Source organism: Muntiacus reevesi, chromosome 1, assembly GCF_963930625.1.
Source record: "Muntiacus reevesi chromosome 1, mMunRee1.1, whole genome shotgun sequence".
Classification (NCBI taxonomy): Eukaryota; Metazoa; Chordata; class Mammalia; order Artiodactyla; family Cervidae; genus Muntiacus; species Muntiacus reevesi.
In genome coordinates, this window is record NC_089249.1 from 154,804,021 (window position 1) to 154,822,387 (window position 18,367).

The window sequence follows — 18,367 nt, forward strand, 5'->3', positions numbered from 1 at the left end:
GTGCTAGTTTGAAAGGGGGCTTAGAAGAGCATCTGGCCCAGTCATCACATTTTTCAGCAGTGGAAACTGAGGTTCAGGGGGAGTGTCCCACAGTGATTCCAGGGGGCAGATGTCCTCACTCAGCCACATCCTTCAGGGCCAAGGGCTTCCCTGGCTCCTGCCCAGCTCTGTACTCCTGTGGTAGGGCTCTTGGCCTGTGGGTACACCTACCTGAACCTCTGAGCCTGGTGGTGAAGTGGGCCAGGGTAGCGCCGGTTGGGGGACTGGTAGAGCTGGGAGAGCAGGGCCTGGCTGGACTTCTGGCTGGGGTTGTTGGCAAACTTCACAGTAATCGGTTCTGTAGCACCGCTGGGCTTCTGGCCATTCAGACCTTTGATTGCTTCTTCTGCCTCAATCCTCTTATCAAATCGGATGAATCCCACCCCTCTGGACACTCCTGGAGAAAGAGAAAGAGCCTTTGTAAACAGTGAACAAACCAAACTGGTAAAGATCCCCAGGAAGATATGGGCTGAGTCCCAACAATGTTTCTTGGGGAATCAGCCCACTTGTGGGGCTAGGGCTGAGCCTGGCTTCCTGAATCTCTCTCACCCATCAAAATGCATCTGCCTGCCTTTTTGTCATCATGGCTCTGGGCTGGCAATTCCTGCCCACAGAACACAGGCATATTTCACATCTGTCCCTTCCTGCCTTCCTCCACCACCCTGCTCAGCCCTCAAGCCTCCCTTTAGTTGCTGTAACTGACCATCCGCAGTCCAGTCTGTAGCCCCTCAATGTGTCCTCCATACCTGGCAACTAAATAATCCATTTGAAAGCAAACTCTAACCATATGATACCCTTTAAAAACACCTTTTATACCTTTTTGTACCTTTTCTGTTTTTATCCTGTGAATATACCTGCTCCTCATTGTTCCCTACTCCAAAGGCAGAAAAAGAAATGAACAAAAGCCATAAAAACCCCGTCCATGGCTCCAGGTGGCATACAGAGGAATTCCAGACTTCTTGGCGTGGCATTTAATGCCCCTGATGATCTGGCCCCAACTCCCTGTTGAACCTCATGTAAGCCAAGCTAACTGCCAGATATTCCTTGAACAGGCTGTGTTCCTCCTTCACTCCCTGCCTTTGGGTATGTCCTATCACCTATTCTATGGGATATATCTTAGCCACCTAGAATGTTCTATCTCTCCCTCTCACCAGACAGCTTCAAGTCACCCTCTAAAACTCTGTTCAAACACCATCCCCTTGATGGAGACTTCCCTTCCATCAGTGCCTAGCAGGCACAGCACACCTTCTCCTGAGCTCTCCTGGGTGCTGGGCAGCTCTAGCTGGTACTCGTCACACTTGTAAGGTCTTGTGAGGATCACACTTGTGGTCTTGTAAGGATGGGGCTGTGACACCTTTGTCCCTGATCTCTGGTGTCCCTCTGCATAGCATCTGGGGCAGAGCTACCTTCAGTGAGGTTGGTTGCAATAATCAGACGATAAACACACACGAAATGACTCTCCTGGTGGCTCAGATGGTAAAGAATCTGCCTGCAATGCAGGAGACCTGGGTTGGATTCCTGGGTCAGAAAGATCCCTTGGAGAAGGGAATGGCAACTCACTCCAGTATTTTAGTCTGGAGAATTCCATGGACAGAGGAGCCTGGTGGGCTACAGTCCATGGGGTAACAAAAAGTCAGACATGACTGAGTGACTAACACTCTCACTTTCAAATGACTCTCAGGGGGTGTTTTTAATTAGAGTAGGTGAAAACCTTCTGTCATCAAAAACGCAACCTGGGTGCCTTTCTCACTGAGAGGCGGTGGCAGCTGCTTTTCTTTATGATAGCCCAAGTACCGCAGGATCCAATGCCGGGGCATCCCTGCACCGCTACTAGCTGGACAGGTGTCCCGCTTTGGACCTCTGTTCTCTTACCTGTGAAATGAGCCAGTTTCAGTTTCCCTCTAACTCCACAGTGCCATCAGAGCAGCCAGAACTATACACAGAGGTTCCTTTCACATGCAAAAGGAATGTTATTTGGTTGAGGGTTGAAAGGGACTTTGAAGGTCATTCAGCCCCACTCCCAGCCTGGTGGCTGAATCCTTGTTACAACTCTGCCAAGTAGTTTAGCTGCTGCTGGCACCATTCCCACGATGGAGTCCTTCTACTTCCCAGGATGGCCCATTTTAAATTTCAGCAATTGACTGATGAAAAGTCTTTCTTCTAAGTCAAAAAGCTGCCTACTTACGACCCATATCCTTTCCCGTAAGTAACCATTACCCCTCTGCTCCTGCGGCTCACAGGGCATTGGCTGGTGACGCTGACCCAAGGGAAGGAAATAGCCTAGAAATACTTCACCTGTAACTTGATCAACCAAGATTCGTGAGGTGATGATACGGCCATATTGTGAGAAAAGCTGTTCCAGTTCCTTCTGGGTCATGGTTTTGGGAAGGCCGCTAACGTACAGGTTAGCATCCCTGATTGAGGCAGAGCTCGGACGGGCATATGAGACCTAGGAAAAGGCAAGAGGTGCTAAATGCATTACAGGCAACACCCTCCAAGTAGAGGCTGAGTCCACAACAGAGACGACAGCCTACGTCTATCATTCTAACTCACAGTGTCAGTTCAGATAAGTCTGTAGTTCAGATTTTTAGCTGTGCTTGTACTAGTAATGAGAACCAGGAGAACAGCAATAGAGGAACAAAAGGAGAGTGGATGATAACTTAAAACAAATGCACAGATAAGGGTCTCTAAGTGCAGAACAAAATAGCTACTGTATGGCAGCTGTTAAATGCAGAACAACCCACGCATGGAGTTCTGAAGATTTACCTCCAGGATGTGGGTAGATGATTTACTGTATCCAACACATAATAATCTTTGAATAAACCAAAAAAAAATTTTCCCATAAAATTCTGCTCTGCAGCTTTCTTTCCTTGCCACTCCCAACCCCCAGTCCCTTCTTGAACACATAAAAAGCGATCAGGTTCTCTGCAAGATTTTTTTTTTTTTTATGTCCCATCCTTTGTGTTGTTCCAATCTGTTCCCACAAGGTCTGCTCTCGCTGAATGACAAAGTGCTGGTGAAATGGGGCTGAATGAACATCTGCTTGTGAAACTAGATATGTGACCTTGTCATAGCATCTGCAAGAACCAGTTGCCTTCGAACTTGGAGGCGGAGCAGCTGAAACCACAATAAACAAAAATGAGGTCACGATGGGAATGAGGGAGGAGAGGCCAGTGGAGAGAGATGCGAGCCTCTCCGATGGTTATAATAAGTTTGACTTTATAAATTTGTCCTCCCAAATCTCTCAACTGCTTTTTTTTTCTCCCCAAAAAGCTAACACAGAAGTGTAAACAGATCTGAAATTCCATCTGCAAGAAGCCAAATCTGTAGCAGTACACATAAGCAAAGCAAACCCCAGCAGTCATTAATTTTAGACTTTCATTTACTTATTTATTTTTTTAAGAAAACAACATCAGACATTTGAAATATAATTTACAGCTAGTCTAACAAAAGCATTTTCCTGCTAAAGCTATTTCTGGGGCGGTTATGGCTCAGAATAGATGATGAAAACAGTCATTTCAGAGCACATCTGACAATGTTGGACAGGAAGGGACCTATATGCCTTAGCATTTTTCAGTTTTATTTAATTTGTATAAACAATTCACAGGACCTGCTAAGGCTCCAGGGGTGAGGGAGTGAGTGGGTGTGCTTGTGTGTACGTATTCTCTGCACACACGAAAGTGCGTTTGCAAAAGGAATTGGATGCATTAAATTGGACCTTTGGCATTAGGAACTAAATCTCCATCAGTGAAGCAGACATTGCCTCTGAGAATGGGTCTAGCAGTGAATCCCACAGAGAGGCATGAAGGATGAGTATATCCCCTCACTCTATCCCCTTCCATGCAGAGATGCCAGGTCCCTTTATGGGTTCCACACCTAAAAATAGATGTTGACTCAACAGATAAAATGATGCGAGTGACGAATCTGCCTCGCCAGCCTCCTGCTGCCAGTGGAGCAAGGAATCCTGTCGGCAGTGTCTACCTCTTCTAGAAACTCACGTGTGGCCTCTGTAGGCTCCTTTCCAGCAAATGGACGACATGCAGAGAGGATTTTGCATGGAAGGTCCTTGTATGTGCATTTAGGGGTGAGGACTGAAGAACCATGAGATTGCCAACACAGGGCATCACTCCATATAAGGTTGTCCTACCCTGACTTTTTAGGTTATAATCTAGCAGAGGTGTTTTTCTTAGGCATGAGGAGGGAGCAGTAGGGAGAAGGAAATAAAAACATCACAGTGATATGTCTATGGTAATGAGGGTCACCCTGGTCTCATCCCTGCCGATTGCTGACAAATTAATTAGCTGAATGATCTTAATGTTCCCCCAAAACATACGTCCTCATCTCTATGCTTTTGTCCAGAGGGAACATCTTCCCACCTATTTCCTCAGGTCCTAATCATATGGCCCTTTTAAGGTCCAGCTCGAAAGCCACCTTCTCTAGATGGCTTTCCCTAATTTTACCTTCTCTTAAAAATCTCCCTGGCAGTGCTCTTAATGAACTGCACCCATGGTACTTAACCCATTTTGACCTTGATTCTCCATCTCTCTATCTAGTCTGCTGATCTCCTTGAGGTCATGCATTGTGTGTGTGTATCTTATTCATATCTGTGGTTCTAGCTCCTTACCCAGACACTCTCAGGGTGCTCAACATCTACTGAAAGAGTGAAGGAACACCCACAGATCATAATGAATGACCTGGACGTTAATGGTATGTTGGGTTAACTGCAGCTTGAATTCCTCCACTTAGGGGGAGCGTTAAGCATCCAGAATCATAGCTGTGATAATCTGCTCAGCTGTGAGCTAAGAGATAAGTCTCCTATTCTCCAGGATCTGGGGTGGGAAGGACTGAATCTGGTTCAGAGCTAGATTTAGAGGCCACTCTTATAAAACATTTCCTGAAGATCTACTATGAGCCAGGCATAGTGCTGTATGCTGGGGATACACAGCAAGCAAGAACAGGCATGGGCTCTTGCCCCAACGGACTTCTGAGTCCAACAGGGGCAAAAGGCATCTCCATAGCAGGTACTCAACAAATGAGTTGAATAGAAGAATGGTGTACAAATGGACCAGTTATCATAATGCCACAAGATGAGTGCCATTCCAGGGCTATATGGGGAGAGACTGGCGGGGAGACAAGTTGTATGACAGTGTGTGGTGGGGTCAGGGAACCATCGCCTGATGATAACCCTCCACTGCTGTGAGGACAAAAGAGATGATGAAGGTCAAGGGCGTAGTGCAGTGCCTTCCTGGCACCCCATCAATGCATAATGGATAGTAACGACTTTGATCCCCTTAGTTCTGGGCAGCCAGAGCTGGGGCACATGCGAGAGCAGGCTGGGGACAGACCTGCTAGGGAAAAGGATCTGGCACAGGAAAGTTAATGACAGAACCAAAATTGATTCCCCAAAAGAGGATTCTGACAGAGGCAGAATCTCAGCTGGGAAGGATTACTGCAGCATACTCCAGTCCCAGCCCAGCGACAGATCTCAAGGGTGAACAGCATCTTGATCATTCACCAAAGCCTAAATCCCACTTAATTTTTCTCCTCTATTTGGAACCTTAGGTCTATCATTTCTCTTAGTCCCCCATCCCGGAAACCTGCAGAAGTGGGAGTGGGCAAAAATAACAGAAAAAGGATCTTCCCACATTTAGTATCCAAATGCTTGTCCCAGTATGAAAACTTTTCAAGTTTCTTCATATATTTATTAAATCCTAACTGAGTGATTTATTAAATCCTAACTGACTGTCTCAGACCCTTTGTTAGGCTGAAATATTTCTAAAAACATCTCTGACTTTTAGCTCCGTCCTGACGTTTAGCATAATTGCTAGTTTATTAACCCCACTAGAACCCAGGGCTTCCAACACAGGAAGTGCCCTAAAGAACCTTGAGTCTCAGACCATCGGGGTCCTGCTCACTTCTTTCATCCAGAATCTCCGAAGACAAGACCGGCATTTCCACGCCTGCACCAATCTTGCTCTGGACCTCAGGAGCTAGAGTAGGGAGACAAAGCCTCTCTCCGGGGAAGGACGGCTCAAAGGCAGATGGCTGTATAGACGATCTTGTCTGAAGATCTGCAGTCACTCCAAACTCCCTATCCCTCCCTGTCCCTACAGGCTTACAGTAACTCCTACTCTCTGCAAGAGGGACAGCACAGCACAGAGCTTATGAGTCATGGGCTGTCTTTAGCACTCACTAGCTTTGTGATCTTGGGCAAGTAATTTGATCTTGATAAGTCTGCTTATTTACTGACAAAAGGTGGGGGGACAATTCTCCTTTGATGGGTTTTCAAAAAGAATTAAGACAACAGACTTAATGTGTCTAGCACATACCTAGAATTTAGAATCTACTCAAATATTATTTAAGAATATAGAATCTACGTAAATATAAATATTACATAAATATAGAATCCACATAAGTATTATTATGGGATGACTCAGACTGACTTTTGTGGGTCACCCTGGGACGCTAGCTCCCATAGGGCAGATCTTTCAATTTGACCACAAGCAAACATTTGGAACATGACCAGTGAGCAGTTATAGAAGCTCTGTCCTCCTCCATCAGACTGGTGGGGTCTGGGACCATCCTTTACCACTTCACAGCCATGAATTTCCTCTAGCATGTTCCTACAGATTCCTCTGCCTGCCACCTACAAAGTACTTTCCACTTTCCAAAGTGACTTCACAAGGCTGCTTTCAGCGATTCTCGCCAAGGCAGGAAGGCAGGCGTTGTCATTCATCCCAGATGGGGCAGCAGGACCAAGGCGGGATCTGCCCTTGCCACGCAGCACTCACAGGTACCTTCACCTGCTCACAGCCGGGGCATGGCAGGAGCAACACAACCTGGGGAAAACCCTTCCTGAATCATCTGGCAACACTGTGGCCCTCGTCTGACCCACCATGGAACAGAAAAAGAGGGTACTTGGAAAGCATGATAAAGACAGCCTTGAGTGCTACAAGGAGGGTGAGATGAGAGGAAAGGGGTTTCTTTAGGAAAACACTGGTAAGAAGGTGAGCATTCACTCATTCCTCCCTTCCTTGAACACTTACTGTGTGCCAGGCCCTGTGCTGGGAGGGTTTTTTCTTTAAGGATCTCACAGTCCAGTGAGGAGAGTAAGCAAACAGGTGGAGAGTGCAGTGCAGAGGGCTGTTCCTGCCAGGGGGAGACTTGCTTTCCTTCCACATGGAGGATGCCTCCTGGAGTAACGTCCAGCTCCTTTGTACCCCCGCATCCCCTCTTCTCCAGGGAAGTGGTGCAATGGCTCTGAATAGGCTTTAACAAAGGGAATGAGCATGTGAGCCACAGACGCTGCCTGCTTCCTCCCTCTGGGAACCAGATGCCAGCCGGAAGCCCACTTTCTATTTCTGGTTCTATGTTCTATGGGGGTCGGCTATGCTCTCATGTGAGGAGTCCTATGGGGTCCAAAGCACCCATGACATAGTATATCAGTTTGTCAAAGCATGGGGTTCTGTGTTAAGAAGTTCAAGGTGTCCACAGAAGCCATTTGGACCTTAATCACTAATAAACAACTTAGGGTTCCATAGTTTTTCTTTCTGTCTTACTCTCAGTTGGCTTAAGACTTGGATGTAGAAAACAGGGGTGTCATTTATTGAGCTCCTTTGAATTACAAGAACCTCTAGCATTGACTATATGTTTCCATGAGCTTGGTGTTCTATTCACAAAACTGTTCATTTCCACAACCATAGTTCACGGTACGTGGTAAGGGTGACAAGTGATAATGGTGATCTCAGCAAAATGCATTATCTTTGAAATTTGTTTCTTAGAACCTTGATACTGGAAGTGACCTCAAAAGTTCAGGGCAGGATGTAAGACAGTTGGCCAACCACCTTATACATTTCCAAGGACAGGAAGCATCCTATGTAATCACTGGCCATCACTGATTATTGGAAAGTTCTTCCTTCTGCTGAATTCAAACCTGTCTCTCCCATAGCTTCTATCCTTCTCCTATTTCTCTTCTGGTTCCACACACTAGGAGCATCCTTCCTGTCCTCATCACCCCTTATCTTGTGGGTCTCACTGATACGTCATAGTTAGAGCATCAGACAACTGTATTTTGAGAAAGATCACTCCAAGGCAGCTCTCATTTATGTTACTTTAACAGAAATGGAGCATCTCTTTAGCAATGGGAAAGAGACAGAGATTAACAGCAAGGGTTTTGGTAGAGAGATGTAGGTTTGGATCCTAATCACTTACTAACTATAAATGGTAAAGCTTGGGGTAAGTCACTTACACTTTCTGAGCTTATCACTTGATAACCTAGTTTGGAAGCTTCTAGAGCTAATAGAGCATTAAACAAGCTAATGCACATATGATACTTAGGCACTATGCCTGGCGCATAGTCAGTGAAAGTGTTGAGTTGCTCAGCCGTGTCCAACTCTTCACAGCCTCATGAACTGCAGCCCGCCAGGCTCCTCTGTCCATGGGGTTTCCCAGGCAGGAACACTGGGAACGGGTTGCCATTTCCTTCCGCAGATGCCTGCTGCACAGTAAATGCTCAATAAATAGGGCTTTGAGACAACTGCTGTGTACTCAGGCCTGATGCTAGACACTGGCAGTACAAAGATGAATACAGCAGCCCCTGACACGTAGGACTATTAGTCTAGCAGAGGAGACACTTATTTCAGATCAGATTGCAGATCTTCCCCAGTCTGTTGTAACACAGTACTCTCTGAGTGAGCAGAAACTTCCCAGAACACACACATCCCCGGGACATTCATTCCAAAGAGACCAGAAGGATGGCAGCAGAGGACAGACTCTGGTGCTTCCAAGGCCTTCTAGGAGCAAACCCTCCCTGGGACCTCTGATCCCACCTCCAGGAGTAGGGAGAGAAGAAATCAGCCAGCCAGCTCCTAGAAATTACAGTTTTGATTGTGAGGATCAGCTTATTCCTGGGCCTATGGCTGCAGCCCTGCCCACAGACAGGACAGGTGTCCACTTATGTGGCCCCACGCCTCATATTCCCCCACCCACCACCTGGTATATGATGTCCTTCTGTCAGCGGCAAGACCTGATGGCACTGTTTCTAGTGAGCTCTATTTTTTTTTTTTTTTTTTTAATACCTGTTGGCTGTGTTGGGTCTTAGTTGTGGCACACACAATCTTCATTGCTGCGTGCGGGATCCTTTTAGTTGTGGCATGTGGAATCTTTAGCTGCAACATGCAAACACTTAGTTGCAGCTTGTGGTATCTAGTTCCCTGACCAGGGATTGAACCTGGGCCCCCTGCATTGGAAGTGTGGAGTCTTAACCACTGGATCACCAGGGAAGTCCCTTTAATGAGTTATAATTGTGCTGCTTCTTCCTGCTCAAAACCTTCAGTGTTTCTCCAGCACCTTGTGATGGAAGCTCAAATCCCTTACCTGAGCATCCAAGGTCCTCTGGGATCTGGATCCACCTCTAATCTCCTGCTAACCCCACTAAGCAGTCTAAACCTCAGCTCAAATAAAATGTCTCTGTTCCTGCTATCTGTCATCCTCATGGCAAAATGAACTCCTGCCCATCCTTCCAGGCTCAGACTGAATGCCACTTCTTCCGTGAAGCCCAGGCACAAATGCCTGCTCTCTCCTCAGACTCTGCAGATGATACACATTTCAATGACAGTAGCTTTCACACCCTCCCACCCATCACAACCATCTGTGATAACATTTCATCTGCCCCCAAAGTAAGAGCATTCTGGTGGTCTCTGCAGACTCTCTGTGGCATCTACTTTCCAAGCCTTACAGAGGGCAGGAACTCAATAACATTCTCTGAACTGAAGCAAAAAATGTGTAATATACTGTATGGAATACATTTTAGCTCTTTTCCCAGGAACTGACTCATGTAGAGAAGGAGCTAGAGGGACCCATGGATATAAAGTGAATCCAACAATATCATGAAAGTATTTGGTACACAGTAGGCTGGATAAATGCTCCTTTTAAAAAAGGGTGTGGTGATAGAATTCATGTGCCTTACAACTTCTTTTTAAAAGCCCATCTAATTATCAAGGCGGATTACTTGGTATAAGCACCTTGCCATCTGTCTAGTGGTCCCTGGAAGGGAGAGAGATGTGCTAAAGGTTTCATGGCCTGGTTAGTGGAAGAGCTGGTCTCAGACTCAGGGCTTAAGACAGAGTGTCCTCACTAAATTGCAACTCCCGACTCTTGCTATACTGGTAAGACTGCTGTGGCCTCTTGAAAGCTCCATAATACTTTCTACTACACAAAGTGAGACTCAGATTCATTCTTCATGTATCTCTGAAACATGCAGATGGGGAAAAGTCTTCCCCTCTCTCTATGTAATTCTTACCTTGGGGTAACCCTATTCACTATCATCTTCATTCTGGGAAGCATTGCTTGAGCATTCCCTATAAACCAGGATTACCTATAAGTGAGATATTATTAGTTTCCTTTTCCGGAAGATAAATTCTGGCTCAGTGTGACAAATACTTGTCCAAAGTCATACAGCCAGCACTATGTCAGTGCTGGATATGACTCTGGGATCTTTCCACTATGCCAGGCTAATGTGGACAGTGAAATAGAAGCTATGTACTTGGCGCAAACTGCTACTTTCCTTGGAAAGTTACCAAGCTAGAAAGATCACGCTATAATATTTTATTAGCTATCCTGTTAAAGTTGGAAGGAACCATCCTGCAGATCAGGAAATTAGTCCAGAGAAATAAACTAAATTGTTCAAGGTCATCCTAATAATTTTTATGGAACTGGATCTGAGTCTTCATTTGAACTCAGAGCTCTTTTGAATGGACAACGAAGGGGAAGGGGAGAGGGATGTGGCTCTATGACCTTTGACAGACCAGCTGCTTTGCTCTGGGGCTTCATGGTAAGCATGGAGAAATGATCCTTTATTCTCCAGGGCCACTGATGTTCTAGGCCAGCATTGTCCAAGAGAACTTTCAGAAAACGTTCTAGATCTGTGCTGTCCAATGTGGTAGCCATCAACTACATGTGGTTCCTGAGTACTTCAAACATGTCTAGTGTGAATGAGGAACTGAACTTTTCATTTATTTTTAACTTATTAATTTAAATTCAAATATAAATAGCCATATGTGCCTAGTGGCTATTATACTTGACGGAACAGTTCAGAGTCCAGAAACAACACAAAGTTATAGCATCTTAGAGCTATGGGGGACCTTTAGGATCATTTAGTCAGACTCCAGTCTGGTATAGCCATCCCTCTAAGTTATCCATGATGACTCCACATGAAAGTCTCTGATAGTCAGGGACTCACTATGACCCGAGGCAAATGACAGACACAAAGATTCTCTTCTCAGATTCTGGAAATATAAGATTGAGCTTCAGAGTCACTGCAGACTTTTTTTTTCTCTCTAGAGAATGGAAGAGCAACCACTCTGGGGTGAATACGTGAGTGCAGGACTATGTGACTGTCTTCTTCATTTGCCTCTGAACAAACCTTACAGTGTCTGGTCCCTTCTAAACACGGAGTTGAGAATGGGACACGAGACACCAGGGATGGGTTGACCAGAGTAGACCAGAAAAGACCACTGCTTCCTGGGATCTGGAGTGGACAATTCTCCTAAGACAGCTGAGGTGTGACGAATGTTTTTAAGCAGCTCACATCACATTGTGGGATCTTTTACACTTGTAGCCAGCTAAAGGCCCTAAGCCTCATTCCACATACTGTGAAAACCTAGGCGTGTTTGTAAGCTGTACCTGCCCAATCTTCTGTCTCCCAGACACGGGCCACTGTGGATGACCTTTAAGATACTGGAAACATATGAGCCTCACTAACTGTACCTCCATCTTTCCAACTCCTATACCTTTATCTGCAATTATTCACTCAGAGCAAGTTAACAGGGCCCTGGGAAGCAAAGCAGCTGAAAAGAAGCTATCACAGGAAAGAGGGTCCGGTACAACTGGGGTGAACGGGTCTTCCATTTTCACTGGTGTTGCCACCCTGTCTCTTCACTCCTTGGGGATTCAGTGATCCAGCTACCCCTGCTGACCTTGGCAGGGAAGCACTCCCACACTGGCTCTGACTACAGCCATAATGGAGGAGGAGAGACAAATGCCTTTTTATTATTAATGAGACTGAGGGAGGTAGTCTATCATTTCTGGGTGGGGTGATATCCGTCAGCAAAAAATGATCTGCTAACTCTCCGGGAGGCATTAAGGGCAGTGATAGGAGAAATAATTGCTTATGCCGAGTGCAAAGAAAAGATGCCTCAGCGGAATGGAGGCCTTTAGCGAGGCAGGTGGATTGTGGGCGGAGGGAGGGAGGCGAGGCTCCCTGATGACCCCTGGCAAGAGAAAGAAGCGGGTGGGGCAAACGGAAACCTGCGAAACTCAAGTGTGGAAAGATTCCCCTGGAGGCACCGTTAGTGCTATTAGAAGAATAAAGCGAAAAGGGAGAAATGGCTAAGCAGTGTGGGAGCAAGAGAGGCTGAAATAAAGGAACTGCTCTCCTTCCCGGAGAAAAGAGGTTTTTTTCCCCTTCTGAAAAGCCTTCACTCACACACCTTCCTCTCCTCTAGCCCTGCTCCCTCTGGAACCAGGCTGCTGCCTCGTGATAAAGCTTCCTTCTTACTCTCTCACCTGCTCTCCTGATGGAGTGCCAACTCTCCTGGGTTCAGGCAGAGTGGCAGGAGCAGCCTTTGTGTCCCCTCAGCCCAACCTAATCCTGAAATCACTCACACCTCCAGTCTGCACAAGAGCTGTGCTCTGGGAATGCTGTCTTTAAAGTCACAGTTTCAGAATTTGAGGAATAGCTGAATGCAATGATTAGGGCAAGAAAAGCCACAAAATCATTTGTGAATGTAATGCAATGAGAAAAGGAAGGAAACACATAAAAATGTTAACAGTGTTGAGTTGGGAATGGCTGATGTTGCCTTCGTCAGATAATAATGAATTTTCCAAATTATTTATAAATAAGTCTGTTGTGCTTTTAAAATGAGTAAAACAAAGCTTCTAATAGAGATGATGAAAAACCAAAGTCTAAGGCTGAAAAAACTTAGCATAACAGCCCGCAGGCCGTTGGCCTCATTCGTCAAACATCCCAAGTGACGTGCCATTGCCGGATGAAATTTCTTGGAACTTCACTTTGGCTAGATCCCTCCTGTGCTCAAACCTTGTACAGCTTCCTACTCCCGCCCCTCTACCCCAATCAAGTGGGAACCCCTGCAGCCCCGTGGCCACCCCCACCTCCCTGCATTAGAGGTGCTCCTTTGAGGGTTTGTGTCTCCCATGAAAGCGGAACTTCTAGAGGCAGAGCACTGAATGCTTCTCTAATCCTGTTTCTCAAATTGGGTTAAAATCCAAACAGGTGTCCCACTATTCAGAGCTTTAGGATTCCAAATCCCCAAATTCCATTTTGGATCACTTTTTACTGGAGGTGGTCAGTGTCACTTGTATATCAGTCCAAACTTTTGATAAACATATCCCTCTTTTGAAGCTACTACAGAATCATCTACTTTTCTTTGTTCCTAATTCCTGCAACAAAGAGCTGGACCGCTGCAACTGCATTCTTAAGAAGCACTAAGAAGGGGAGCGCTTCTTAGTGAGAGGCTGGAATAAAGGGTAAATTCAGAAGCTGCTTTGTAAAGCCCACAGGGAGATTCAGGACTGGACTGGCATCCACTGTGAGGTTTAGGGGATACTGGGAATCATTTTCCAGAATTCACAGCCATTTAACCCAATGCTTCTTGGAGTGTAAAGTGATCTCTGTTGGAGAAACTGGGTTCCAGGGAGCTAAACAACACTTCTGAGGCCCTAAACAGGGCAAATTATCTTCACTGGGTTTAGGGTTGAAATGCTGAGCAAAGCCCCAGTTTGGGGTCTTTGGGGCTAGTCAGTGTAAATAACTCCTTGGTCCATACCCCATGCCTCTCTGACATACATGGATGGAAGACTCTCCAGGGCACTGTCATCTCTGGGTCACCTAAGGACCTACTGCAGGGCCTGGAAGGCAGGGGTCTGAGTAGACATGATCTGAAGTCAGGTCTGTCTCCAGATTGACGACAGAAGCCCCGAACTGCAAGTCTGTTTACTGAAGAACTTAGAGGAGCCACGCAATTCATCTGTTTGCTTTTTATATCTCCTTCCCTCGTCAGAGAGTATAACCCATGTGTGCACAGAACCAAATACACACCCACACACTCACAGAATATATGTGCTGCTGAGCAAGCAGGTGGTGTGACATTCCAACACAGGCGACCTATTGCCAGAGTTATTTTTAACACATATTTTTCTTACTCCAAATCTCACTTACTAACTGATCCTGGGTAAGTCTCTTAACCTCTCTGGGCCTCAGTTTCTTCATTTGTATAAGGGAGAGAATCATTATTTTAAGAATCAGAGCTGATGTGTGTAAAGCTTTTAGTGTTTGGGAAGCTTCAAGGGTTAAATATTATTAAGCATGAAATGAAAAGGAGTTAGACACCATAAACACTCAATATAAGGCATCATTACTATCATTATTATTTTCTTTCAAGCTCATGCTCGCCTATTAAGTAACTCCTGGAAGACTCTCTCACAGTATCTTTGGATGCTAACTCAGCTCAACTGCTGGCCACTTGTGTGCCTTTGCACAAGTCACTTCATCTCTGAGCCTGATCTCCAGAGGGATGGGGACCTGGCCACTTTCTCCCACTAAAGAAGTTAAGATTCAAAGAACAATTCCTCTGCAGTCTCATGTTTGCAAGCATGTACTAGATGGTTCCAGGGAGATCTTGGTAATGCATACTTCCACCGAAAATACTTGTTTTTTCCTGTTAGGCAAGTTATCTGCAGTCATCCACATTACTTGGAGGGGATTACTTAATGAAGCGGTCTCTTTTTTTCTGCTTTGATGCTGTATCTGCACCAAGACTGTATTCTCCTTGAGCACAGAGACCTGGTTTTGCCCTCCATGGGTCCTCAGGATTCATGCACAGTTACAGGACATCCCCCCTAATAAAGGGGAAAGGAATAGTTGTTAACAGGGAACCATCATTTGTGGGCACCTTCTACTAGCAACCTAGTAATGAATCACTCATTTGCAAAATGCAAAACAGTGTTTGTGTATCTAAATTTGAGTTCAGAGGTTGCAAACTTCTCAACTCTTAAGTTTTGTTTGCTTTGCCTACATAATGCTCTAAAAATTTCTTAGTTGATTCAATCTTTCAAAATTGGGAGATTTGGCATAAAATACCTAGATTTTGGTTTCTATTGAATAAGTGGAAGATCTGACAGTGAACTGGGCCTAAATAATCAGCAGTAGCTGAAGAATAGCTGCCCTTTTTAGTGCTCTCCAGCTTACTTCGGTTTCCACCACTTCTCAGGGCTTTCCAGAACTATCTCTGAATCTAGCTGTTCATCATTAACCTTCAAAGCTTAGTAATTAACTCTTGGTTTGCCTGCATCTGTGCTGTACATTTAAACTCATGTGTTTTGCATGAAGCAAAAGGAGAGACAGACTTGACCAAAGTTTGCAAACACGTACTGCATGGTTCTGAGGAGATCTCTATAATGCATGCTTCCAAAGAAGATACTTATTTTTTTCAGGTAGGAAAGTTATCTATTTCTTCTTGAAAGTCAGAGCGAAGAGATAAATCTCACGTCACTTATTAAAGCAAACTGATGCAGAAGAAGTAAATAGCAGCCTGAAAGGCAGAAAAGCAATTTTAAAAAAATTAATAAATGATGAGACTATTAACAGCACAGGAAAAGGGTCTGTTTTTTTTCCTTCTCTTTAATATGATTTTTACCTTAAACACTGTGTCCCTTTAGGAAAGGGAAGAAAAGTTAATAAAGGAACCTATCACTCAAACTTAATTTTTAGTATGGCAAATAAACTGCTTTAATGAAAGGGCTGAAATTCCCAGGTTTGCACATTAAATTTTCATTCATTGTAGAGAATGGAAATTATTGATTCAGCCGTGGCATCATGCATTTTGGATTCTATGGAAGCCCACGTTACTGCTGGGTGCAAACGTGTTGGCAGCGTTTTGATGCTGGGTGAGTACAGGGTGGGTGAGGGGGTGGGGAAAGGGATACAGAGAAGGGAAGGAGGCAGATTGATTCTTCACAGAAAGAAAATAATCAATGTTCCTTGTTGCTAAGATCCACTGAGACAAAGCACTGTGGGCCAGGGAGTACATTCTCAGGTCAGAAAAGCCGGGTCCACTCAGCCTTTGGGGAATCCCCAATGGCTTCATGGAATATTTTATTTAAAAAAGCAGAATGGATGGCTGAGAATTTGATCTTAAGCTGTTGGGGAGGCTTGGGTTTTAAGAAAACTGTAGAGGAAAGGAAAGTACCTTTCTCAGTTCGAGTTAGGGAAGAACAAATGCCTGACATTCTAAAGCTGAACTGGATAACACAGAAAAATCAGTCAAACCCACAAATACAGCTGTCAATCTGGGGTGGCCTCAATCCAAGAGGCAAGTGACAAGAGCATCCTATCTCAAAGCATTGAAAATAGGTATGTTTTTCCTTCGAAAGAAATCAACACTCCTGCCTCTCAGAGGATACTCCATAATTATACAACTCTCAGTTATTTCCCCCTAAGAGAACTCACAGGGACTGATTCTAAGCTGAGACTGAGGCAATCTGAATCAAGCCCGTTTTGGGGTCTTTGTGAAGCACAGACTGTATGAGATCCGCAAAGCAATAGTCTTTAGAAATAAGCTAAATGAAACTACGAAAGTAGAGTGGCTTAAAGGGAAGGAAAGAAGGAAAGAAAGAGGGATAGCAGAAAGGAAGGAAGGAGGGAAAGAAGGAAGGAAGAAAGAGTAGAAAAGAAAAAATAACCAGATAATACACTCCCAAAAGAGAAGGTTTCTATTTTGTTTTTTGTTTTGATTACCTCCCAGCTGACATTATCTTACACCAGGTAGCCTCCTTATCCACCTGGATGTTAGAAAAGTAGTCTGTTGAACTAAAAAGTTCTGATTTTGTGTTTTCAGATGCTAAGATCTGGTGCCATCTATAGATTTCCATTCTGGGAGAGGTTTCTCTTTTGTCCTACTTTGCGTCAGACCTGCTGTCGTGAGGATAAGAGTGCCCAGGAGACATCTCCTCATGGTTTAATAGGCTATGAAGGATGGGACTCATTAATCGGCTGGCAGCTGCCCCCAAATAGGATGCTGCCCGGAGGTAGGGGAAGAAGGGAAAGGGAGGCTGAGGAGGAGGCAGGCTCCATCCAGGAGACCACCATCGACTGTCAGGGGTCAGGGGCCAAAAGCAAACAGCACCACCTCCTCAAGGATCCCCTCAGGGTGAAACTTGAACCGAGAGCATGACAATCCAGCCACAGAAACCTCTGTCTGGAGAGCAGGCTCTGGAAAACTGGAATTTTTTTTTTTTAATTTAAAACAACCCCTCTTGAGATATTATCTACCAGTCTGATTATTTCTGGATTGCTAGAAGGTTACTTTTCTTGTCATTTCTTTACTATGTTCCCAGATGTTACAGTACCCATACCTATTATACCAGTGTGTTTCTTTATAGCTGATTCTTCCTTTTTCAAGTCTTGTTTAAGAGAGTCCTCTTTACCTTTGGGTAAAGCCATGCTGTTTGGCCTAGCATGTGAGGCCCCTGCCCACCTCCCACCCTCATCTTTTCATCATCTCCTTACTGAATCTCAGGTCATAGAGTTCTGTATGCCATTCCCCACTCACAATGTTTATATACATTTTCACAGTTTTGCATATGGTGTTACTTCCACCTAGAGCAGCTTCTCCCTTGGCCCTGCTCTGACATCTTTGCAGGCTTGGGCTCCCTGGCCTTCTCGATGTGGGTCATCCCTGGCATCTTACCTGCTCCCTGGATAGGAAGTCCCATAGTTCGTAGTCCCCTCCTTCTACTCAGCTCTCACCTTGTTCTTCTGTAATGTAATGCTCTTCTGTAATAATGTTCTTCTGTAATGTAACGTCCCTCATTTAGTACAGTAGATAGCAAGTGTCCTTTGAATAAATGAAGAAGCCACCGCCAGCTCCCTCATAGCCTGGATTTATTAGATCAAAGGATGAAATTTAACCAGTGTCTCCTAAATAGAGAGGCATATAACATATAACCTCTTACCTTTATAGTTTTGGTCTGGAGTCTGAGTCCATTTAAAGTGTTGATGGCTTTCTCTGCATCCTTTGGATCAATATAGTTAACGAATCCATACCCTAAACTCTGTCCTGTGGAAACATTTTTTAAGAGAGAGAGAGAGAGAGAGACAGCTCATTATCTTGATAGAGGTAACACTTCCCATTGCAATGTGTCAAAACCCTCTCATATGTGGTTCCTTTCACACCAGGGTTTACTCTCAGGTTGAGAAGTTTCTATTTCTTTTTATCTCTCACTCTGGCCAGGCTTTAAACTCACAGGAGCT

General features: G+C 45.0%; 1 protein-coding gene across 3 annotated transcripts in view; it reads right to left on the reverse strand.

Moving 5' to 3' along the window:
- Positions 1–18,367, reverse strand: part of ELAVL4 (ELAV like RNA binding protein 4) — an 88,442-nt gene that overhangs the window by 4,875 nt on the left and 65,200 nt on the right. For all 3 annotated transcript variants that reach the window (XM_065929121.1, XM_065929140.1, XM_065929130.1), the window contains 3 exons: positions 18,070–18,173; positions 2,335–2,488; positions 211–436 (listed from right to left, as the gene is read on the reverse strand). In XM_065929121.1, coding sequence (XP_065785193.1) covers positions 211–436; positions 2,335–2,488; positions 18,070–18,173 — 484 coding nt within the window. The remainder of the gene's footprint in view (positions 1–210; positions 437–2,334; positions 2,489–18,069; positions 18,174–18,367) is intronic.